The sequence below is a fragment of the Coregonus lavaretus genome, assembly GCF_964263955.1.
Source record: "Coregonus lavaretus genome assembly, chromosome: 25".
NCBI lineage: Eukaryota > Metazoa > Chordata > Actinopteri > Salmoniformes > Salmonidae > Coregonus > Coregonus lavaretus.
Genome location: NC_140012.1, coordinates 25,732,514 through 25,758,331, shown reverse-complemented (window position 1 = coordinate 25,758,331; position 25,818 = coordinate 25,732,514). Strand labels below are relative to the sequence as shown.

Below are 25,818 nucleotides of genomic sequence, written 5' to 3'. Positions count from 1 at the left end.
TTCAGAGCGTGGTTTATCAAGTCATAACAGTCCTCTATGTCAACAACATGTATTCCACACAATTCTTCAGATAAAATAATTATCAGAATTACATTGGTGGGAGTAGTGTTTCGGGATCCACAAACATTGTTTGGTATGGATGCTATAGTTGGAGAAAGAGTCGAAGACAAAGAGTTCGGTTCTGCTGCAGCCTTCGCTGTAAAATATCAAGCGTGGCAGCGGTGCTTCGATAGTGCTTGAAGGAGAGGCACCCTTTAAAAAATAAGTCTGTTTAAGGCAAATTAGAAGAACCAACATTTTATTTACACAAACAAAAAGGTTTTTCAGCACGCATATTCAATATAGAAGAATTTAGGGTATATCAAAATACAGCTCTTGATTACGTTTTTTTATTTTTTTTATACACACCTGGCACCATATATGTGCTTAATAGTTAGGAAACACTACCTGGTGCCTTTTTGGTATTTTAATTTTTTTAAAGTAGTAGACATAGCACAGTTTAAGGAAAATTCAAAAAAATCTGTTGAAGTTACATAAAAACACTTTTCTGACACTTTGGAGTTGAGAAAAAAATTAAAAGTAACAATGCATAAACAAATTATTTTATTTTAGAGACTTTAAAAATTAGTCTCTTGAGCAAAATAGAGGGGGAAAAATGGCAGTTATGCAAATCGGTCTCATCAGTTGCTTGTTCTATCTATTAGATGGAGGTGTGAATGACATGAGGTCACTGGAGCACATTGACTGTCTCACTCTATCCATCTGATCAGGGGTGAACAGCAACAGGTCCGACTCAACTGGCTGGAGGAGAGAGAAGAGATTTAGGAGAATGAAATGGGGACAGCATGTTGATGAATTGAGAAGCATGCATACCTAATAGTAAAATTACGTATTTCAGAACACCAAAGTGAAAAGTTATCCAACACCAAATGGAATCATACATTATATATGCAAGAGAGAAAGGGGGTAAATCAAGGAAGTTAACCTTTGTGGTCCGTGGGGTGAACATTTGTGCCAAACTGGGAAACGCTGTGATGGGAGTGAGAAGGAGGGAATACAACAATGACTTGATAGAAAAAGAAAACAAATCCACCATAAGGAATACAAATATCCAGGACAAACCGTATCCAAGTGCCAAAACCCAGGTGTACACACACACACACGTCTGTTACCTGTGGGAATCAACACTTCCTCCCGAATGGGCTCTCCAGACGCAGCCACCGGACTCGCCATTTCTACGTCTATCGCCATGGGCGACAGCATCTCCTCGGCAACAGCCGGCTCCTGTTGCGACAGGCTGCAGCTTGCTACAGGTTGGAGGTAGCGCTCAAACTCCAACCCCAGAAGACCCTAGTGTATTTAGAGAAAAACAACAATTAATTTATGACTCTGGCAAGAGTTAAGAGATGCTCAGCTCAACTACATGACCATAAGTATGTGGACACCTGCTCGTTGAACATCTCATTCCAAAATAGTTGGCATTAATATGGAGTTAGTCTCCCCCTTTGCTGCTATAACAGCCTCCACTCTTCTGGGAAGGCTTTCCACTAGATGTTAGAACATTGCTGCAGGGACTTGCTTCCATTCAGCCACAAGTGCATTAGTGAGGTCGGGCACTGATGTTGGGTGATTAGGCCTGGCTCGAGTCGGCGTTCCAATTCATCCCAAAGGTGTTCGGTGGAGTTGAGGTCAGGGCTCTGTGCAGACCAGTCAAGTTCTTCCACACCGATCTCAACAATACATTTCTGTATGGACCTCGTTTGTACACAGGGGCATTGTCATGCTGAAACAGGAAAGGGCCTTCCCCAAACTGTTGCCACAAAGTTGGAAGCGCATAATCATCTAGAATGTCATTGTATGCTGTAGCGTTAAGATTTCCCTTCACTGGAACTAAAGAGCCCGAACCATGAAGAAGAGCCCCAGACCATTATTCCTCCTCCACCAAACTTTACAGTTGGCACTATGCATTGGGGCAGGTAGTGTTCTCAAGGCATCCGCAAAACCCAGATTCGTCCATCGGACTGCCAGATGGTGAAGCGTGATTCATCACTCCAGAGAACGCGTTTCCACTGCTCCAGAGTCCAATGGCAGCGAGCTTTACACCACTCCAGCCGACGCTTGGTATTGTGCATAATGATCTTAGGCTTGTGTGCGGCTACTCGGCCATGGAAGAAACCCATTTCATGAAGCTCCTGATGAACAGTTCTTGTGCTGACGTTGCATCCAGAGGCAGTTTGGATCTCGGTAGTGAGTGTTGCAACCGAGGACATACTATTTTTTACACGCCACAGCACTCGGCGGTCCCGTTCTGTGAGCTTGTGTGGCCTACCAATTTGCAGCTGAGCCGTTGTTGCTCCTAGACGTTTCCACTTCACAATAACAGCACTTACAGTTGACCGGGAAAGCTCTAGCAGGGCAGAAATTTGACGAACTGACTTGTGGGAAAGGTGGCATCCTATGACGGTGCCCTGTTGAAAGTCACTGAGCTCTTCAGTAAGGCCATTCTACTGCCAATGTTTGTCTATGGAGATTCCATGGCTGTTTGATTGATTTTATACACCATTCAGCAACGGGTGTGGCTGAAATAGCTGAATCCACTAATTTGAAGGGGTGTCCACATACACAATATATACAAAAATATATTCTTTGCCAAAACACTTACCTCAGTGACATAAGTATCTGGAGTCACTGTCACGTCGGCATCAGCTGGGAAGCTGAGGGAGACCTGGACAGCAGGAGAGGAGGGCACCAGGCAGGGGGAGGAGAGGGGAGATAGGCTGGCCTTGGTAGGTTTTGGCCTGGATGGGTTGGAGGAGAGGGTGAAGCTGAAGGCGGGGCTTCTGACTGGGGAGGACTCTGCTCCATGGGTGGGGGTGTGGGGCAGTGAGGGACAGAGGGGAAGCCTTGGTGAGATGGGTAGGCTGGTATCGTAGGCCTCTAAATCTTCTTCTCTGTCCTGGAGTGAGGGAGAGGATGGGATTGAGTGGGTAGCCACAGGGCTGCTCACTTCAGGCATGACCAAGAGCTCCGATTGGTTGGGCTCCTCTGTGGCCAACACCGATTGGCTGAAGGCTTCTTGGGGGTGTTCGTCATTGGTCAACTGTTGTGTGTTGGATGGCGATTGGCAAATTTTTTCAGACTCACAGCTCTCAGAGTGCTCCTCATGGCGAACAGTGGGCTCAGTAACAACCTCCGATTGGTCACAAGCTACATCTTCCTGCATGCTCTCGGGATCTGGTTGGTCAGGAGTGACTTCATTCTGCACGGAGACTAGCTCTGGTTGGTTGCTGGGGCCTTCCTCTGACTGGGTGTCCGTCAAAGCTTCTTTGACTGGTGAGAAGCAGAGAGAGACTCTGGTGGGGCTACTTTGGGCAGGGGCCAGGGTGCAGGACTGAGGTTCAGGATCAGGGGTACGGAGTGGGGTGGCATCAGATAGATGGGCAGGGGAGAGCCTGGAGCAGGCAGGGGTGAGGGTGGAGCGAGCAGGGGTTAGGTGGGGGAGAGGGAGAGTGGAGGGGTGTGCAGCTACAGCAGTGTTGGAGTGGCGGGTTCTGCCGGGGGTGGAGAACTTGGTGACAGAGCAGGGAGATGCCTGAAGAGGCCTGGCAGCTACACGGGTGGATCTCCTCGCAGAGCCTGGAAAGACAGACAGAGACAATACAGCAATCAGTCAATTCCCAACTAGCTCACTCCATACCGCTTTACCAGGTACCTCCAACACTGACAGAGGGAGACGTCAGCGGTCTTACAGGCCCGAGAAAACCCTCCGTCCTTTCAGCCTGTCATTCTATGCATCTTCCTCTGCCTCCATCCATATCTCTGTGCATCACAGCAGTTGAGGGGAAGAGTGGGTGAAGAACGGTAGAGGTATGAGTCTCACCTGTGAGTTTGGCAGGACTCTCCACCTGGAAGAAGCCTCCCTGGAACACCACCACCGGTGGCTCTGGGGCCTGGGTCTCTGCCTGGGGGTCCCGAGGAGCTGGAGCAGGGTCGTCCACAGCACTGCCTGGCCCTGCGGCCTGGACTGCCTTCTCTGCCTCTGCAGCCTGCTGCTTGGCCTTTATAGCAGCCTTGATGGCAGCCAGACGAGACTTGGCGGCAGCACCACCGACAGGCTTAGCCACCAGAGTAGAGGGCGGCTTCTTGACCACCTTCCTCTGTATTGGAGGGGGCTTGCGCTCCTCCTGCCAACCCTTAGACTCTGCTTCCTTCAGAGCACCAAACTTCTTGTTCACGTCCTCTACCTGACAGAGGAAGTGTCGAACAAGGAGCGAGAGAGGGAAAGAAGATGGGGTGCCCTTTTAGAAAGCTTGCATCCACATTTTCAACCTTTCAGAATGCTATACCAATCTAGGTCATCATTCTTCCTAGAGGAAGCTAGTATAGTTTAGCTTTAGTGTTAACAGACAAGCATAAACAGATTGCAACTACCAGTGTCTGTTCATCTAATTCTACACACGAACTGACAAATACACGGTAGTAGACCATGTCATCCTAGTCACTAACCCACCTGGTAGTAGACCATGTCATCCTAGTCACTAACCCACCTGGTAGTAGACCATGTCATCCTAGTCACTAACCCACCTGGTAGTAGACCATGTCATCCTAGTCACTAACCCACCTGGTAGTAGACCATGTCCCAGAAGCCTTGCAGGTCGGTACAGGTGGTGATCTTCTCTCCTCTGCCAAGCTCACAGTCATCCACCAGGCCAGAGAACTGACCAAACCTCTCCTTCATCAGCAGCTTGGCTTGCCCCACAGCCGTACGCATACGGTCACACACTTCACACAGGGATGAAGATAAACACAGTTACAAAATGTATTGAGAAAAGGATACATTGAGGAAATGTGGTATGATGTATTTCACTGATAAATCCGAATCAAACCCTTATGATGGTTAAAACACATTTAGACACTCACTCTCTTCAGGGATAGAGGCATCATCCACCCTGGGCTCCCACTGCTGACAAAAGTCTGTCAGTCTCTCGGTCTCACTGACCACCACCGACCTGACAGACACACGGACAGACATTCACATATCACATGACAACACTTGTCTAGGTCAGGAACTTCGCTGTTGACTTGGTTTCATATAATATGTATGATAGTTTGTCAGCTAAAATGTAACCCTCACCTGAAGTATGGCACATCATGCTCTGGTTCCTGGGGACTCTGAGAACACTGAGGGGCCAGAGTAGGAGAAGGGCAAGGCGGGGAGTGAACAGGGGACTTAGCAGGAGAGGGAGCACTGAGCTCCATTTTGGGCACCAAGTCATCAGAAGCCCAGAGTGGCACAGGGGGTAGTACAAAGGCAGGGACACTGCAGAGGAGGATGAAGAATTAAAACAAGAAATGACAGCAAGTCATATTTTAATAAGCAGTAACAGTATATCAACCAGGTTTTCATAACCCGATTGATGTAATGCACCTAGTAAATATTAAAAGGGAATCTAAAATATGTTAGAGGGATACAGACTGATCAGAGAAGAGTGTTACCTGGGTTTAAAGAAGGAGTCTGCAGAGCGGGGGGTGAGAGGGGTGGGCTTGAAGGAGGACAGGCCTGCTGGGGCCTGGAACACAAAGCCCTGGGGAGCGAAGGAGGACGGGGTGGGGGCTGGAGGGTGGAGGGAGTCAGCCTGGGCTGGGACAGGTTCTAGAGCTGGATCAGCAGGGGCAGGGTCTTCTACCATCTTCTCCTCCTCTGCACTGGGGGGTGGGGGGCTGGCATCCCTGGGCTCCTCTACTGGCTCTTCCACTTTCACAGCAGCTTGCTTATTGCTCTCAGCATTTCCTAAAGAGAATGTCAAAATCAACATTTTTGAATGCAAAAATAACATGGGGGGGGAAAGCACAGAAAATGTTGTAGAAGAATAATGCATATGAAGCGTGGGATGTCAGCTGCCAATGCTCACCCCTGGTGTTCCTCCCTCTGCCAACAGATGGTGCTGCAGACTGCTTGGCATTTGATCTGGTCTTGGGAGCTGCAGCAGGTTTGTCCTTTGCCACAGGGGCCACAGAGACCGGAGGCCTATTAGCTGACCTTGTGGATGGGGCTCTGACTACTGGTTCAACTGCAGGAAAGTGGGAAAATAACAGTTATAAGTTACAAGTCAAGGATATGTTTATCAGGGTCAAATAATTGGCTAAAGAAAAGGCTTTGGGGCGTAATGTATAGAACAGCTGACAGATTGTTGTCATGGTTAGGAGTGGTACCTATAGCGATCCTGGTCCTCCTGGTTGACCTGACCACAGCTGGTTCAACTAAGACAGAACCAGGTAAAGGCGTCAGCAGGTACAGGTGTTGAATTATGCACACCATTCAATTATTATATAAGGTGGAAGAATTGTTTGAGGTAAAGTGGGGGTAAAAAAACCACCAACCTTTTCTTGAAGCAGGGACAGTGTCAATATGCTGTGGTGCCTAGATCAATGGAACAGAGAAAATACAGCAGATTGTCAATTATATGGTTATTCCAAAAAGCAGCTATTGTAGGTTGACTAAATAATGTAACAGAAAATCTTATATAAAAGATATGTGCAGAACAAATGTAGAATTGGCAGGAAAAAAAATCACTTTGGGGTCCTGCTGCCTCATGGTTGAGCGAGTCACTCTGGTGGATTGGGGCTGGACCACTGTGGCTGTTGCCTGGTAGGAGGAAAAGGCAAGGCCACGTTATGGCAATGTAACACCACTAAATCCTTGCTTATACCTGGTGCTAACCGGCATCATTGGTACGGATTTTGTCCACAATCGGATTGTTCCCACATTTTCAGATGTGTTTACCCATGGTATTAAAATGTGTCTCTTATCCGTCCACTGTGTCCACATTTCCTGGTCCCTCCCTGTATGCAAATGTGACAGATGTTCTTTCAAAATAATATTTATTTTAAAGACATATTGCTGTCATAAGTCAATGGTGCCAGCTGTCAATGATTTAAGAAGGTGGGATGAGGATTTAAATGGTGTCACTGTCCAGATTAGTCTACACTTGTGACATACAGACAATGCATGCCCGACTACCTCCGGAGGTGGTCAGGAAGATCTGATCAAAATCAGATCACAATGTGTCTTTTGATCATTTACACCAGTCTACAAATATAATAATAATAATAATATGCCATTTAGCAGACGCTTTTATCCAAAGCGACTTACAGTCATGCGTGCATACATTTTTTTTTGTGTATGGGTGGTCCCGGGGATCGAACCCACTACATTTTACATTTTAGTCATTTAGCAGACGCTCTTATCCAGAGCGACTTACAGGAGCAATTAGGGTTAAGTGCCTTGCTTAAGGGCACATCGACAGATTTTTCACCTAGTCGGCTCGGGGATTAGAACCAGCGACCTTTCAGTTACTGGCACAACGCTCTTACCCACTAAGCTACCTGCCGCCCCAATATGGGCACAATCAGGACAAAGGACACGTTAGCACAGGTATAAACGTGGCTTAAGAACACCAGTTCTGTTTTTATATCAGCGGAGGCTCCTCAGAGGAGGACCATCCTCTTCAGTGAATTTCATAAAAATAGTTAAACAATAAAAAAGGTATCCTTTTTAGATACAACTATACTAAATATAGTCACATCACCAAATAATTGATTAAAACACACTGTTTTGCAATGAAGGTCTACAGTAGCCTCAAGAGCACTCTCTGGGGTAGCACCATGGTGTAGCCGGAGGACAGTTAGTTTCAGTCCTCCTCTGGGTACATCGACTTCAATACAAAACCTAGGAGGCTCATGGATCTCACCCCCTTCCATAGACTTGCACAGTAATTATGACAACTTCCGGAGGACATCCTCCAACCGATGAGCTCTTGCAGTATGAACTGACATGTTGACGCAATCAAAGAATCAGAGAATGAATCTAGTACTGAAAGCATACGCTACAGCTAGTTAGCACTGCAGTGCAGAGAATGTGGTGAATAGTTGACTCAAAGAGAGAGAAAGACAATAGTTTAACAAATAATTTTTTCCAAAATTAAGGAGAAGCAAGATAAAGAGCGCTAGCTATATTCCATTGTATTTTTTTTATCCACTTTCACTTATCCAGCTAGAAAATGCAGCTAGCTAATTTAGCCTACTCAAACAGAGGGATGCTATGTTAACTAGCTGGCTATCCAACACTGGAACTCTTCCATGTCAACGTAAGCTTTTGGTTTTATTAATTTAATGTCACCGTGGCCCGCCGGTGTAACTGCTAAACTGCACAATGTACTGCATGATTGTAGTGGGTTTATTAACACGTTAGTTCTAGTAGCTAACTATGTTGACTGACATTAGGTGAGAACGGTGTAGGCTGTGTGTAGCAGTTAGCGGTTATGGTATGGAAAGGTTTTTTCGCCTGGTCACAGACAGCTGTTGTATTTTGCACTGAAGCCTACAAACAAAGGGAAGGCTGTTATGAAAGTGAACTGTGTTTGCAGTGATCAGGGGTGTATACATTCCGCCAATTCTGTTGAAAAACGTTCCTTAAACGGAAGCAAACGGAACAAAGATAAACATACCTGAATTTGTCCAATATAACTAATTTGCAACTGTTGGACTAATGATTACACCCTAGATCAGCTAGATACAGGCAAGAGTGTGCAAGGCGGTATTGAATGTGTCACTGTCTGGATTACTCAATTCTCTCTCGACCTGTTGTAGCAACCTCATGATGGGTATAGGGACATTTTTAGTATCATGTAGTAGCCTAAACCTATCGATTTTACATTGAACTGGGTGAATGGAATATTAAAATAAAAAAATGTCCTCCCTCATCTTAAACGGCACTGTCTAATATGCATATGAGTTCTGGACACATCAAGTTCACCCTCTGGTGATGAGACAAGTAGATCTTCATCAACTCAATGATTGAACGGTGACTCCCAAGGACGATGGATATTATATCTATAGATATGTCAGCAGTATACCGAGTCAGTGTTAAGCTGTGCCCCCCTCACCCTGGCTTTGGTTGTGGCAGCTGGGGCCTGAGGCAGAAGGGCCATGGGCCGGTACAGCCCAACCTTGAACACCCCCTTCTTCTCCCTTGCCCTCTTCTCTTTCTCCTTCACAAGCTCCTTCTTCTCTTTGTAGCGGGCAAGCTTTTTAATTCGCTCCTCCACTGCAGTGTCTGAGAAAAAGAAGAGGGAGTTGGAGAGAAAATAGATCAGTGTGGGATTACATAACATTAGTGGGCGTGGAGGATGAAGAGGCATGAGGGCGAAGTTGGCTCAGGCGCATACATTTTTTTGACACGCCAGTTTCAGAGAAGAAAATATTCAAGCCAGCTAACCTGGCTACAGTAACGTTACCTAGAGAATACTGTTATCTAGCTTAATAAGTGATACACGAATGAACAACAAAATCACACACAAAAACAACAACTCACTTTTCACTTGTTTTGTATTCAGTGCTTTTTCTTGAAATACTGACACATGTTCAGCAACATACATGTCCAGTTGAGAGCATTCCAGTTCGGGGAGTTTGTCAAGCTGCCTGCGGCTGTTCAGGGCCTTGTGTCGGTTCTCCTTCTGGGACTGCGACCGTCTCCGAGACATCTTCACCCGCAGCATGTCCACACTGGTGTCACGCTGACGCATGTGGCCGAAACGAGCTTCCATGGAGTCCATTATCCTTTGACAAATATACATGTAACTACTAGCTACTTATACGTTTTACAGACAAATGCATATTGATTATCGTGTGGCTGTATATTTAGAAAACGTTAACTAGCAAGCAATGTGCCAAACAAGTTAAGTTAGCTGGCTAGCTAGCTTACTAGCGGCAGTCACTGTTGGTCACTGACGCTTAATATGCTCTACCTAGTCATGGGAAACATTCACCAACAGATGATTTTATCAATGTGCACTCTTACCTGTTGAAAAAGTAATTATTATTGGTGATTTCCAAGTTCTAGCAGTCCAGCTATCTAGCAACCTTTACGGATTGAAGTCCTCGGATAAACGACTTCCAAGTTAGCTAACTAAAGATAACAACATCGCGGGTCAGTTTTGAAAAGTCTGCCTGGCAACGCGGATTGGCTGATTTTATGATTTCCGGTCGGGAGCGCCGCGCTGATAGGCTAGAGATTTCGAATTTTTTCTTCGGTACTTTGAAGTATGTGTTTGTGGCTTCATATATAGTCATTGCTTTGTGAGCGAAGAAAACACACAAAATAAAGATACAACTGTAATTTATAATTTCACTATCTCTCTTTCTGGGCCTCTGTCCCTGGCATTATTCTCATTTAATGTACTGAACATAAAGGTTATTCTATGTCCTAGTCCTATGGAATTTAACTGTTTCTCACACTCATCTCTCCACTTTGTTCATTTCAAATTTCACCTTGTAATGTGATATCATAGCCTACTCTCAACACACAGCAGACAACTAAAGGACGGTCCCAGTGTCATCAGCAGCACACCCATGAGACAGACAATATCTCCCTGGTGAAAAAGACTGTGCACTTCATTTATGTGAGCTAGTTTCACCAGGGTCAGATCACCCTACCCCCAATCATAACCTCAACCAGTGGGGTGATTAAAAAATATCTGACCCTGTATCAGTTAGGCACCTACTTGTGGCAAGATCTAGGCCAGATGGAGTAGGATGAAGTTGCCCCTAGACGCTGATCTTAAGTCAATTTAGCATTTTCCTCAACAATGGTTAAGGTTGAATAGGATTGGGGAAGCTGATACTAGATCAGTACCTAGGGGAAACTTCATTCCGGAGCAGTCTGAACCATTGGTGGAGGGACACTGGGACATTTTGGGTAGCAAAAGTACATCTCAGTTCGTTCTAGACCTTTTTAGGCTGTCGTTTACAGTAAAAGAAATAAATGGGGTACATGGAGGAAAATTAGAATTTCTTAATTTATTTAAAGTTGGGGCTGCATTTTACAAACCACATTACTTTAGACATGAATCATAGCATCTCATTTCAAAATTATACAAGACAAAGAACAGAACCCATGGAAGGAAAACAGCATGTTTGTCTGTTTTAAATTAATATAGTGATAAATGTCATGGTGTGTCCTTAAAAACAACAACAAGTAGAGTCAGTAGACCAATGATGTCAATTGTAAGATAAACAGCTGACAGGAACTTAAACAAGACAATGCACTGTATCTACAAAGAAATAGAAAAATGAAGTACAAGTACATGTACAGTAAAATTACTCTGATCATTTGACACTTAATTACAAGAATGAAAATACAATTTTGTATTGGTTAAATAAAAATCTAAAGAAATTACATGATGTGAAAAGCTTCTTTATTTAATTGTTTACAATACATACGGTAAGAGATCAATGGAACACCGATGGCCACGCACCCGTAGGGGATAGCACAAGGACACCGTCATTGGTGCCCATTCAGAAAAGCTGATACAAAAAAGCTGATATTTGTCAAATCCATCACAATGTACAGCAGTCACTGGTGAATGTCTACACACCCTTTGGAGTCATCACATTTTGCCTTAATTAAATCTAAAAAGGGATTACATTATTTTTTCCTATCGATCTACGCAACCTACTCCACATTTCAAAAGTGAAAGAAAAATGATAGAGAACATTTTCCAAATTACTACGAAATACTAAATTAGGATGTATTGAATGCTTATGTCTTCACACCCCTGAGTTAATACTTGGTGGAAGCACCTTTGGTAGCCATTACAGCTGTGAATAATACTTTTGAATAAGACTCTACCAACCTTGCACAACTCTTATGGCAAATGTTCTATTGTTTTTGTCAAATTTGCTCAAGCTCAGTACATTTGGTTGGGAATCGTTGACGGACAGCAATATTCAAACCTTGTCTCTGATATTTTAAGCAGATTTAAGTCAGGACGGAGACTGGACCATTCAGGAACACACAGCACCACTTGGAAAGCCATTTTGTTGTGTCTTTGGCATAAACATTTGTGTAATTGTCCCGCAGAAAAATACAACTCTATCCCAGGATTAGGTTTTCAGAAGACTGAGGCAGGTTTTCCTCTAACCTTTTATTAATTTGGAAAATGTTCTATAACTTTCTTTCACTTAGATAATGTGGAGTAGGTTGTGTAGATCTGTAGGAAACCAAAAAAACTATTTAATAAATGTTTAGATTTAATGTTAAGGCAGCAAAATGTGAAGACTGTGCAAGTGCTGTGTATACTTTCACTAGGCACTGTACGTGTTCTAACAGGCCTATAATGTGGTTACTAAATAGATTCTGGACCTATCCCCCATGGGGGGACGGGTGTGTGGCGTTTCCATGGTATTAGTCGAACTCTTACCTAATCTATGCAATTATTGCATTACACTGATGCTGTCATAATACCCTGCAATGCTGACAGTTTTAGTGTGGTGAAACAGTCCATTGCCCTCTCACCGTCTCTCTTTCTCTCCCTCTTCTGCGTGCAGTTCTTTCTTTTCTTTCTTTCTTTCAGTCCAAGAAGAAAATGTTGTTGAACTGTGTCGCACAGAGCCTCTTCACTTCCTCTGTTGGTAGAAAAAAAACAGGGTTGGATCAGCAAGCATAACCAAGAAAACATGTGAGATGAGCTCAAAGAAACATTAATTAATCCATCCATCTATCTACAGTGAGGGAAAAAAGTATTTGATCCCCTGCTGATTTTGTACGTTTGCCCACTGACAAAGACATGATCAGTCTATAATTTTAATGGTAGGTTTATTTGAACAGTGAGAGACAGAATAACAACAACAAAAATCCAGAAAAACACATGTCAAAAATGTTATAAATTGATTTGCATTTTAATGAGGGAAATAAGTATTTGACCCCCTCTCAATCAGAAAGATTTCTGGCTCCCAGGTGTCTTTTATACAGGTAACGAGCTGAGATTAGGAGCACACTCTTAAAGGGAGTGCTCCTAATCTCAGTTTGTTACCTGTATAAAAGACACCTGTCCACAGAAGCAATCAATCAGATTCCAAATGCTCCACCATGGTCAAGACCAAAGAGCTCTCCAAGGATGTCAGGGACAAGATTGTAGACCTACACAAGGCTGGAATGGGCTACAAGACCATCGCCAAGCAGCTTGGTGAGAAGGTGACAACAGTTGGTGCGATTATTCGCAAATGGAAGAAACACAAAATAACTGTCAATCTCCCTCGGCCTGGGGCTCCATGCAATATCTCACCTCGTGGAGTTGCAATGATCATGAGAACGGTGAGGAATCAGCCCAGAACTACACGGGAGGATCTTGTCAATGATCAAGGCAGCTGGGACCATAGTCACCAAGAAAACAATTGGTAACACACTACGCCGTGAAGGACTGAAATCCTGCAGCGCCCGCAAGTTCCCCTGCTCAAGAAAGCACATATACAGGCCCGTCTGAAGTTTGCCAATGAACATCTGAATGATTCAGAGGAGAACTGGGTGAAAGTGTTGTGGTCAGATGAGACCAAAATGGAGCTCTTTGGCATCAACTCAACTCGCCGTGTTTGGAGGAGGAATGCTGCCTATGACCCCAAGAACACCATCCCCAACGTCAAACATGGAGGTGGAAACATTATGCTTTGGGGGGGTTTTTCTGCTAAGGGGACAGGACAACTTCACCGCATCAAAGGGACGATGGACGGGGCCATGTACCGTCAAATCTTGGGTGAGAACCACCTTCCCTCAGCCAGGGCATTGAAAACGGGTCATGGAAGCCAAGGAAACAAAGGAGTGGCTCAAGAAGCACATTAAGGTCCTGGAGTGGCTTAGCCAGTCTCCAGACCTTAATCCCATAGAAAATCTGTGGAGGGAGCTGAAGGTTCGAGTTGCCAAACGTCAGCCTCGAAACCTTAATGACTTGGAGAAGAGGAGTGGGACAAAATCCCTCCTGAGATGTGTGCAAACCTGGTGGCCAACTACAAGAAACATCTGACCTCTGTGATTGCCAACAAGAGTTTTGCCACCAAGTACTAAGTCATGTTTTGCAGAGGGGTCAAATACTTATTTCCCTCATTAAAATGCAAATCAATTTATAACATTTTTGACATGCGTTTTTCTGGATTTTTGTTTTGTTATTCTGTCTCGCACTGTTCAAATAAACCTACCATTAAAATTATAGACTGATCATGTCTTTGTCAGTGGGCAAACGTACAAAATCAGCAGGGGATCAAATACTTTTTCCCCCTCACTGTATGTTGGACCTACCATTAACTTCAATCAAATTGGCATTCTTCTGGTTCAAGATAACGTACAGCTCTCTCTGGTCCGACTTTTTGCCAACCACCCAGTAGTCTGTCATAGCCTTCACAATGATCTCTTCATCTTCATCAACCCTGAGGCAACATACAAAAATCACATTAATATATGGACACTATAATATGCTGTATATACACTACCAGTCAAAAGTTTTAGAACACCTACTCATTCAAGGGTTTTTCTTTATATTTACTATTTTCTACATTGTAGAACAATAGTGAAGACATCAAAACTATGAAATAACACATATGGAATCATGTAGTAATAAAAAAAGTGTTAAACAAATCTAAATATATTTTATATTTGAGATTCTTCAAATAGCCACCCTTTGCCTTGATGACAGCTTTGCACACTCTTGGCATTCTCTCAACCAGCTTCACCTGGAATGCTTTTCCAACAGTCTTGAAGGAGTTCCCACATATGCTGAGCACTTGTTGGCTGCTTTTCCTTCACTCTGCGGTCCGACTCATCCCAAACCATTTCAATTGAGTTGAGGTCAGGGGATTGTAGAGGCCAGGTCATCTGATGCAGCACTCCATCACTCTCCTTTTTGATAAAATAGCCCTAACACAGCCTGGAGGTGCGTTGGGTCATTGTCCTGTTGAAAAACAAATGATAGTCCCACTAAGCCCAAACCAGATGGGATGGCGTATCGCTGCAGAATGCTGTGGTAGCCATGCTGGTTAAGTGTGCCTTGAATTCTAAATAAATCACAGACAGTGTCACCAGCAAAGCACCCCCACACCATAACACCTCCTCCTCCGTGCTTTACGGTGGGAAATACACATGCAGAGATAATCCGTTCATCCACACCGCGTCTCACATTTCCACGGTCTAATGTCCATTGCTCATGTTTCTTGGCCCAAGCAAATCTCTTCTTCTTATTGGTGTCCTTTAGCAGTGCTTTCTGTGCAGCAATTCGACCATGAAGGCCTGATTCACACAGTCTCCTCTGAACAGTTGATGTTGAGATGTGTCTGTTACTTGAACTCTGTGAAGCATTTATTTGGGCTGCAATTTCTGAGGGTGGTATCTTTAATGAACTTATCCTCTGCAGCAGTGGTAACTCTGGGTCTTCCATTCCTGTGGTGGTCCTCATGAGAGCTAGTTTCATCATAGCGCTTGATGGGTTTTGCGACTGCACTTGAAGAAACTTTCAAAGTCCTTGAAATGTTCCGTATTGACTGACCTTCATGTCTTAAAGTAATGATGGACTGTCATTTCTCTTTGCTTATTTGAGCTGTTCTTGCCATAATATGGACTTGGTCTTTTAACAAATAGGGCTATTTTCTGTATACCCCCCCTACCTTGTCACAACACAACTGATTGGCTCAAATGCATTAAGAAGGAAATAAATTCCACAAATTAACTTTTAAGGCACACCTGTTAATTGAAATGCATTCCAGGTGACTACCTCATGAAGCTGGTTGAGAGAATGTCAAGAGTGTGCAAAGCTGTCATCAAGGCAAAATATTATTGATTTGTTTAACACTTTTTTGGTTACTAGATGATTCCATATGTGTCATTTCATAGTTTTGATGTCTTCAGTATTATTCTATAATGTAGAAAATAGTAAATATAAAGAAAAATCCTTGAATGAGTAGGTGTTCTAAAAGTGTACAGAGTTGCCAAAACTAGGCCTCAGAGTGCTAACCCTAACAGGGTTATTGTGGTATTTCATTGGGCTTACCGGGCGAAGTCACAGTTGATGTCTCCCAGAATCTTCATGAGGTCTGGGTGGACGGAAGTCAGAGAGACGCTGGCTGTCTTCCTCATGTGGATGGTGCTCTTCTCTGCCAGGTTCATGTGGTTGAAGTAGATGAACTTAAACTGGGGCTCCTTGTCCGGCCTGCAACAACACAGAGGGAGAGGATGACGATCATTACCAGGATGACAGGATAGTCGAATACCAATTTCACACTACTGAGCCCGAGATGAGCAGAGCCAAGGAGATCTGTACTGCGCTAGCCTCTTTTCGCATAAAAAAATAGTTGCTGGAACCATACTGGAAAGGCCAATATGAAAATAAAATATCTGAGCCAGCACAATGTTATTTCAAAGGTAGACTCAGTGTTATGACATTGCCATGAGCAGCACTACAGATATTGAGATGAACGCGATGCAAGACTTTGCTCTCACATATTCACACAGAGTATCTGCGCAGGTGTGCTTCACGCTGCTACACTGGGTAGCTACGGGACCAAAACAGAGGAAAAGGTTAGCTTCGTGCTTCAACGCTCTTAGTGGTTGCATAAATCGGCCCGATATTGCTGTGTATTTCGTGCATCATTGAGTCTACCTTTAAGCAGTATTACACCTCAGGACCATCATCAGTTTCTCCAGGTCATTGAGTTCATTGGTCCTATCGTCAATAGAGGATGCCGTGCCATGAACGCTTACCTTTTAAAAACACATTATACATTTTGGACCGTGATCTCTATCATGGCATGTTGGAACAACACAGGCCCAGGAATTGGAGTGGAGGCTAGAGGCTTTGCAGATTAAAGTAACAGTACTGACCCTGATATCCTGCGGTTGACATTGTATTGTTCACATATGTCTGAGGCCAGCAGGGTGAGCTGAGGTCCCACCAGCCCATCCAGCTGCTCACAGAACTCCCTCGTCAGCTCCACCGATGCTGGGGGAGAGAGAATATGACCATACAGTAGTTAGAATTAGTAGAATGGACTTAGGAATTTCTAAGAATCTATAATGGTTTTTTCTTTCACGGTCCACATAATATGACAATGCCGTAGAATTTGCCATTGCTGTATTCGCAGAACACAGAGAATGCTGAGAAATGATGTAATAAGCATCAGCCCAGCTGTTTGGGGGGAGGAGACTGACCAAATGATTTGAGAGGATACTCACCACTGATCATAAAACAAACCGCTGCACTCATCGCCTGAAATAAAGAGCAGACGATGTGCAGTTTGAATATAATGGTCTAGAGAAAATAACACTATAATTTAGAGCTTATGACCAAATACATTGAATTTATACATCATTTAAGGAAGCCACTTGAGATACCAACGAACAAAGCCAATTCCCCCAACATCAGAGCTCATACCGGGTCAAACCTTCTCACTGTTCTTCAATTATGAAATAATAACAGATTATCAAATTGTCTGCCAAACAAATAATGGGATGGGAGTACTACCTGTATCTCTCTTAAAACACAAAAAAATAAAGCCTCTACTGAGTTCCCACGAACCCAGCAGGACTCCAGACCACAGTTCCCTGCTCCTTAGTTGTGTCCCAAATGACACCCTAGAGTGCCATTTGGAACGACGCCCTCTCCTCACCTTATAAACTATCAGATGCAGCTCCTCATAACTGTCCTCTGTGTTGACAAATATTCTAGGGAACCGGAATTTGGCCTCTGGGTCTTTGAGGTTAACAGGTCCTGTCAAAAACCTGAGGATGGAGAGAGGACAGGATATGAGAGGGAGGATGGATCACAGCTCATCACGATTACTGTGAATGACAAGGGTGTTTCACAATTACAGAAATCTAGTTTGATACAAATAAAAAACAGTTTTACCTCACACATAATAGCATAGAAAATTCCTGAGACAAAACATTTAAGTGATGCAGGCCTAAAAATGAACAGATGAATCCCCAAGTCTATCTAGCAGTTTGTAAATGTATATGTGGACGTACAGTGTGTTTGCATACTGTGTGTGTATCTCTTCCATAATTTGCACTGTCACAGTTCTCCCCTGCCCTTGGGGCCTTTGCTGGCTAATCTCCTTGTTAAATGATTCTCTCTCTCTCGTCAGCCCAGGCTTGGCGTGTCCAATTCCCCTCAAAGTCACACGGGCCTGGCGGCAGCACACTCTCAGGGGTCACTCCTCCAACAACGGCTCTATTTCAATGCTTAGAAAAATGCATTTATATTAAGTGCTTGTATTCTGTCTTCTCTGTGCTTCTATTCAGATCTAAATAAAGATTGTCTGTGTGTTTGACAACTTTCTGCCAAGCAACTTGCCCTAAGGGGATGACCTCTTAATTCTACCCATTCTTTGAGATCATTTATTCCCTTCCCTTCTATGAGGTAATCACTGATCTGAACAGACGGGATAGGTGAAAGCCATGTAGTGGAACCCCTTCTTTCCTCTTTACAGCCATGTTGAATCAATGTTTGGAAGGGATGCAGGAAGGATTCTGTTTTAGAGTATTCATAGAGACTGTGGAGCACCTCTGCTAATAATCTCCTCCTCCTCCTCTCTTGCGCTCTCCTCTTCCTTCTCTCCCCCTCACTCACTCTCGCTCTCCTACTTGGCCCACCTCAGGCACAGAGGTCTCTAGGGTGGACTAGGCTACACAGGGACTCCGTTAACTAGCTTGGCTCTCCCTCCTCCTCTCTGTTAAGTGTGATCCCCCTCCTTTGTGTCTTGTGTGTGGGACGGTAGAGAGCTACAAATCTCATTATTGTCAGCGGGGTAAGACCACGTCATGTTGGAACACTGATCAGTAATTCTCCATGTTGTTAAACAATCAGCCTGGATATTATATCTGCCTGGCCACCAACGCACTTTAATTACAACCTAATGCTACCATAATGACACTTTCCTATCATACCAAAACTATCAAAAATACCCCACCTCCTATTGTGCCATTACTGTTGATTGCTTTCACTTGATAATCTAAAACAATATAATTCTTCCATCACTACGTTGAAATAACAATATATCCAATAAAAACCATCATGGATGAACACGATAAAGTCGCAATTCCATCCATCCCCTCTTCTCTCCATTGCCTCAGGTTAAATGTATCAGTCTGCTATAGTCAGATTATCAGCAGATGTGGCATGGCTAGAAGGCTCCACCCTGACATGATGATCTGGTGTCCCTGTCCTTCTGCCCTGAGATGGCAGGGGACCAGAGCCCCAGGGAGGGAGCCTGGCCCAGCCTGGAGACCTGGAGGGAGGGAGGGGACTAGAGAGGGCATTTAAGGACTTACCTCCCATAGTGAAGCAGATTCCCTGCCACCTCTGGCCTTAGGGGAGAGTCCCTACCAGCCAGCTGGAGAGAGAAAGGGAGGGTGGGGAAGAGAGACAGGGAGGGAGAGAGAGTTAGAAGAGAGATGGTGGAGAGAGAGACAGAGAAAACCTGCTTTAGTATAAATTCAAAAGTCATTATCAACATTGTCTGAGCCTGTGGGATATCAATGTGTGGTCAATTTTAAATGCGCTTGTTACACAACAATACATTCTTCGTGTGGCATGATGCCATTGTGGAGCAGGTGTTGGAAGAGTTCTGGCAATGTTGAGGGAAGGTTTAGGCAGAGGATCAGAGTTTCAGTAGAACAGAGGCAGGGAAGTGGCAGTTGCTTGCACTCTAGCTCCATCGCTCTCCCTCTCTGATCCCTCCTTCTCGCTCTCTCACCTCTGGTTCGGAGTGTCTGGGGAACAGTGACGTCGTCAGGTACTTGTACAGGATCCGCATGTCATCCTGCTCCAGACCACTCCTGCATGGGGACAACAAAAAAAGGGGACACCTTAGTTAGCATCAAACATTTCCTATTCATGTTCACAGTCTGTTCAGGAGTATTGATAAACTAAACCCATAATCTCCATGGCTCAGCATGGGCCCAATGCTATCATAACTGCTCAAATAATTTGATTAGCAATCAATCAAATCATTACGATCAATCAATTATCGTTCACGTAATCCCCTGATTACATTTCAGGTCAGACTGACAGTTAAAAGTGAGCGACATGTCAGGTGGGAATTACTGTAATCAGATTGTGTATATTTAAGGCATCTTCTGTGTCTCCCAGCCATGCCCTAGACAACCTCATACCTAGCCCAGCCTAATGGGATGAGGAGCATTGGAGGGATGCCTGCCACTGCTGCCAGGCTCCCCCACACCTTACAGTGGTAAAGGGCTGCCTGGAGGCACCAAGGGCCTGCAGGCTATTTATAAGATCAGGGCCCTGGCACGCACAACACAGGAGGGGAACCCCAATAACCTCCCCCCTCCTCTATTCCCTGGCGTTGGCACTGTGGGGAGGCCTGAAAAAGAGCCTACTAGAGCCTGGCCAGTTGAATGGTGAAGCAGCCTGTGTCTCAAGATCATGGAAGAATACAATTCAGAGCTTATGTTTTTCAACGACTTCTGTTAGCATTTGCAAATTGTAGGCTAAATTTGGTTTCTACATGTGGGCAGGTGTTTTAAACCAAAGTACAGCAGACAACCCCCACACATCCCACACACGGTCTGCTTCCCCCAGCTGTACCATATGAGCTGGTCGTTGTAGAGGAAAGCTGTGTATTTAATCAGGCTGAGGCTTTCCTCCACTCTGTTAACGAATGACTGGATCTTCAGGTAGGTCATCTTGTCCAGGGGGAAAAAGGCGATTCCCCCGAACACGTCCAGCAGGTCACAGGACTGCAGGTGCAGCGTCTGCAGATACTGGAGGAGACCAGGGATAGAGGACAGTTATACACGCAGTCTGGGTGGACAATGGAAGGTGAATAGAAAAACATGTGTCCGTTTGGTTAATAGCCATCAGGGATACTTGGGGAAGGTGAGGTGTTAGCTTAGAAAGCAACATTATACGCCCATACCATTATGCTCAGGTTTCAGCTGAGAAACCTCATCAAGAAACACAAAAGGTCTGCACACTGTATGTCTGGACAATACAATGCTCCTATTTCCAGCTTCAATAGCAACAATATTTATGTCCAAGGTGGATCTCTGATAGGTCAAACCTGGAGATATTAGTTTACCTGCGTAGAGCTTACATTGCTGTACCCAAAGACATGAGAGGACGCTCTCTAGAATTGCTAGAACAGTGACATTCAACCTGGGATACGATACAGACACCACAGGCCTTCTCTGTGTCTTTGAGTTACATACTGGAAGGGGAAGCCCTTGATAGGATTAGGGAGAGCTGGGGGTTTCCTCTGATTGGCTAGGTATGAATAATGAACACAGGTCATTGCGGTCAATGGGGTGGGCCTGTAGTATGGCGGAAGCTTTGACCAGCTCTCCTTGAGAAAGGCGCTATTTCTGAGATGGTGATAATTAGTGGGGGAAGCCATATTTGAAGGCCACTGATGACTGACATCTGACCCTGCATTTAATCACTAGAAACTCAATACAGGATCAACCACTCTAGATGGCTAGAAGCACCAGTAGCATTCCTGTCTGTCATGCAGGCAGCAAGGCCTGGACACCACCGTCAGACCATTAGCAAAGTGGATAGTATATATACGCTTTGTAGCTTACAACACCAGATGTGTTTTTCTTTTTTTTACAGTGAAAACAAAGGACAGCTAAGAGGTAGGCCCTACTAAGAAGTAAGAGTCAATGTGTGTCTAATATATGAGTTATATTTACAAAGATGTGCTAATCAATTTCATAAGTAATAAATAATCTGGCATTGAAATAGCAGTGCCCTGCCCCTAGGAAAACATTGCTGAGAAAAGACTGAAAATATGCATCGATGATTTCTGTTGAACAGTCCAATCAAGCTACATTACTCAAAGTATATAAGCACACGTGTAAAACAAATGTTCTGCATACAATAAGACATGACAAATCACCTCACCACCTAGTACACCCATCATCATGCATATAGTTGCAGAGACTTGAAGTATGTACTATGTAGCCTAGTGTTTGTTTTCTTTTACCCTGTAAAAGAACTTGTCAAGCTTCTGCATGAGCAGCTCCACCCCGCCTGCTTCCATTGCTCTGCCAAATGTGCCGTTGAAGAGCTGGAGAAAAGAGCAGCGTAAAGAACCATCAGCAAAACACATCCTTACTAAATGTAAGGGTCTTACACAATCTTTACCAGAGAATGTGAGCTGGTATGACTTGAGTTTTACTCCAGAGTCCCACCCAGACGCTCACCTTGTACATACTGTAGCATTCCCGTAATACTGCACCATAAACGGTGTCCTACAGAAATAAGAGAATAAACAACTGAGCAAGTTATAAATGTTCTGCACAGAAGAGTTGAATTCCCTCATAAATGGACCATGCAAACATGAAATATACATGAATAAAAGACGCAACAAAATACAACTTACAAGTATTTCTTCTTCTTGATATTCTATCGTGGGAGGTTTCCCATCTTTATTAGGTTTTTCTACCATCGGGTTCCGCACCACCTGGATACGCAAACAAGGACAGGTAGAGGAGAGATATTATCTATTCAAACGTATCCTAGGAGACCTAATGACTTGCCAAAAAGACAAATTGAGAGCGCAACCACTCTGTATACAGCACCTTCAGAAAGTATTCACACCCATTTTTTACATTTTCATCATTTAGCAGACGCTCTACTTTTCTCACATTTTGTTTGTGTTACAGCCTGAATTTAAAATGTATTAAATTGAGATTTTGTGTCACTGACTTACACACAATACCCCATAATGTTAAAGTGGAATTATGTTCTAAGAAATGTTTACAAATTAAATGTCTTGAGTCAATAAGTATTCAACCCATTTGTTATGGCAAGCCTAAATAAGTTCAGCAGTAAAAATGTGCTTAACAAGTCACACAATAAGTTGCATGGACTCACTCTGTCTACAATAGTGTTTAACATGATTTTTGAATGACTACCTCATCTCTGTACCCCACACATTCAAATTACCTGTAAGGTCCCTCAGTTGAGCAGTGAATTTCAAACACAGATTCAACCACAATGACCAGGGAGGTTTTCCAATGCCTCGCAAAGAAGGGCACCTTGAATACATTGAATATCCCTTTGAGCATGGTGAAGTTATTCATTACACCTTGGATGGTGTATCAATACACCCAGTCACTACAAAGATACAGGTGTCCTTCCTAACGCAGTTGCCAGAGAGGAAGGAAACCGCTCAGGGATTTCACCATGAGGCCAATGGTGACTATAAAACAGTTACAGAGTTTAATGGCAGTGATAGGAGAAAACTGAGGAATAATATTGTAGTTACTCCACAATGCTAACCTAAATGACAGAGTGAAAAGAAGGAAGCCTGTACAGAATAAAACAATTCCAAAACATGCATCCTGTTTGCAATAAGGCACTAAAGTAAAACTGCAAAAAATGTGGCAAAGAAATGCATTTTATGTCCTGAATACAAAGTATTATGTCTGGGGCAAATCCAACAGAACACATCACGGAGTACCACTCTTCATATTTTCAAGCATGGTGGAGGCTGTATCCTGTTATGTGTTTGCTTGTCATCAGCAAGGACTAGGGAGTTTTTTAGGATCAAAAGAAACGGAATAGAGCTAAGCACAGGCAAAATCCTAGAGGAAAACCTGGTTCAGTCTGCTTTCCAACAGACACTGGGAGCCAAATTCACCTTTCTGCAGGACATTAACCTAAAACACAAGGCCAAATATACAGTGGCGTTGCTTACCAAGACGACATTAAATGATCCTGAGTGGCGTAGTTACAGCTTTGACTTAAATCGTCTTGAAAATCTATGGCAAGACTTGAAAATTGCTGTCTAGCAATGATCAACAACCATCTTGACAGAGCTTGAAGAATTTAAAAAAATAAATAAATGTGCAAATATTGTACATTCCTGGTGTGCAAAGCGCTTATAGACTTACCCAGAAAGACTCACAGCTGTAATCGCTGCCAAAGGTGATTCTAACATGTATTGACTCAGGGGTGTGAATACTTATGTAAATTAGATATTTCTGTATTTCATTTTCAATAAATTGGCTAAAATTACTAAAAACATGTTTTCACTTTGTCATTATGGGGTATTGTGTGTAGATTGGTGAGGAAAAAATATATTTTATCAATTTTGTACTCAGACTAAAACAACAAAATGTGAAATAAGTCAAGGGGTATGAATACTTTCTGAAGGCACTGTATATAGTAAGTGTAAATGAGCTGGAACACCAATGTACCATGACGATCCAGAAACTGTCCTCTGCTTCAAAGAAGAACTGCCTGTTCTTCTGCGTGTGTAGGGATTTAGCAGGCTTTGTTGGACAGAAGGTTCTGGAATATAGCAAAGATGGTGGTTGGGCTAGGAGATATGAAGCCAACACACACAACTAACATAGATGTGAGATGTTGTATTTCAAGATGATCGATTAGTTAGTAGTTCCTGTGTACCTGGTAAACTGTACAATGGCCTCACAAAGGCCAACATTACGGATCTTCTCATTCTTCTCAACCTCACTAGGATGGTAGAATAAAATCTTCTTCTCCTCCTACAATGCATACAAGGAGACAGTTTCCATGAGGCACAGTATTTGAATGGAGACCACAAAGTTGACAGATATTCACATTGGATCATTTACAGCAGTAAACATTGAGCTGATGAACAGTTTGTTTGAAGATCATAGTGAAAACATGTGAAACACACACAGGACATAAAAACAACCAAGTGGCGCTCACCTCTCCCTCCCGTGGCCCAAATGAAGGATTATAGACGAAAAAACTGAGAAGAGATGGGGTGTACTGTTTCTCTTGCATTCCCGAAGCCATTCTTGGACTGCAACAGAGGAAGATGCTGATCAACTATCTGTGACTTAACAGACTGAAAGATGTATCACTTGTTATCACAATGAGACCCTGGTTTTACCTGATCATCAGCATTAGTGTGGTTTGTGTCTGGACGTCCTCTGCTCCAGAGTGAATTTAGCATGCTTTGTGGCTGCAGACAAAAATGATATCAGCTCAGCTATACAACTCTACACATCATTTCAGATTAAGAGAATCAGTGAGTCATGGAATTTGGTCTGTTTACTTTAGTCAGTAAATTGCATCAAACGCTCAATCTTTTGAATCAGGCTGAAAGATAGGCATGCATTTTCTGATTTGAACAGAGCATTATTACCTTCCACTGGGTTAGAGAGAACTCACAAGTCAAGTGGCACACTGACACTTGACACCAGCTATACTAGTTAGCTGTATAAATGTATCCTAACTTCCACACCTCAGTCGCATGGCTATTTGATTCTCTTTATGTGGCTTGCTAGGTGGCATTGCTACCATCTATTATTTTAATCAGGCCCAATGCTTAGGCGAGTTAGCCTCCTAGCGAGCTACGTTAACCAACTCCCTCAAACAAGTCCACAACACAGCTAGCTAGCTAGTAAGCTAGCACATCGGCCTCCGTAGCCGGGGACAACGGGGAATCTTTTGCCATCTGAAAAGACAAATGTAATACAAAACAAACGAACTAGCTAAGTTTATACCGTTAAAAAGCTAAATTGTTAGATATAGCAAGCTAGCAATTAGCCAACGTTAGGTGGTTAATTTGTATGCTGGCTGCACTGCAGCAGTCAACAATCCGCTAACGTTACACTTGGAGTTGTGTTCGCAGCGATCTGGGAAAACTATTTCCGAATCACAAATTAATTTGACAATAAACACAACGAAGAGACTTACCTTTTACTGTATAAAGTCAGCACATGCAGATCATCTCGTTTGTTGTGAACATTAATAACAGATACAGTAGAAAAGCCACGATCAATGACAAAATCCACCCACACTTCCTGCTTTGACAGAATCTCATGTGTTACATTAGAAACTGCTCGGTGGAATTTCTTGTACTTAAACTATGCTTCCACACTAAAAGTTAATGTGATGTCCGTGCCTTTCCAGACTGTGCATAAATCAGGCCTATATACTAAAACAATGTTGAAGGAGAACATTGATTGGTCTTGAT

The 25,818-nt window shown here is 43.6% G+C and overlaps 2 protein-coding genes across 2 annotated transcripts; both read right to left on the bottom strand.

Moving 5' to 3' along the window:
* Positions 1 to 283: 283 nt before the first annotated feature.
* On the bottom strand, positions 284 to 9,978 carry LOC311100621 (disks large-associated protein 5-like). The gene is made up of 16 exons (XM_084141548.1): positions 9,860 to 9,978; positions 9,374 to 9,618; positions 8,946 to 9,115; positions 6,575 to 6,646; positions 6,382 to 6,421; positions 6,214 to 6,261; positions 5,913 to 6,071; positions 5,497 to 5,791; positions 5,135 to 5,320; positions 4,921 to 5,009; positions 4,622 to 4,782; positions 3,881 to 4,244; positions 2,663 to 3,636; positions 1,173 to 1,350; positions 986 to 1,029; positions 284 to 801 (listed from the first exon to the last, which is right to left on the bottom strand). Exons 2-16 carry the CDS (start codon positions 9,612 to 9,614, stop codon positions 694 to 696), a joined length of 3,129 nt encoding a protein of 1,042 aa, XP_083997674.1. The 5' UTR covers positions 9,615 to 9,618; positions 9,860 to 9,978; the 3' UTR covers positions 284 to 693.
* An 859-nt stretch (positions 9,979 to 10,837) lies between these two features.
* ccz1 (CCZ1 homolog, vacuolar protein trafficking and biogenesis associated) lies at positions 10,838 to 25,672 on the bottom strand. Its single transcript, XM_084141973.1, has 17 exons — positions 25,539 to 25,672; positions 24,730 to 24,801; positions 24,543 to 24,639; positions 24,258 to 24,355; positions 24,047 to 24,140; positions 22,225 to 22,305; positions 22,046 to 22,093; positions 21,826 to 21,909; positions 20,427 to 20,602; positions 19,573 to 19,654; positions 19,148 to 19,209; positions 17,485 to 17,596; positions 17,051 to 17,084; positions 16,700 to 16,817; positions 15,870 to 16,028; positions 14,129 to 14,256; positions 10,838 to 12,465 (listed from the first exon to the last, which is right to left on the bottom strand). The coding sequence occupies exons 2-17, from the start codon at positions 24,741 to 24,743 to the stop codon at positions 12,410 to 12,412; spliced, it is 1,443 nt and encodes a 480-aa protein (XP_083998099.1). The 5' UTR covers positions 24,744 to 24,801; positions 25,539 to 25,672; the 3' UTR covers positions 10,838 to 12,409.
* Between the last annotated feature and the right edge of the window lie 146 nt (positions 25,673 to 25,818).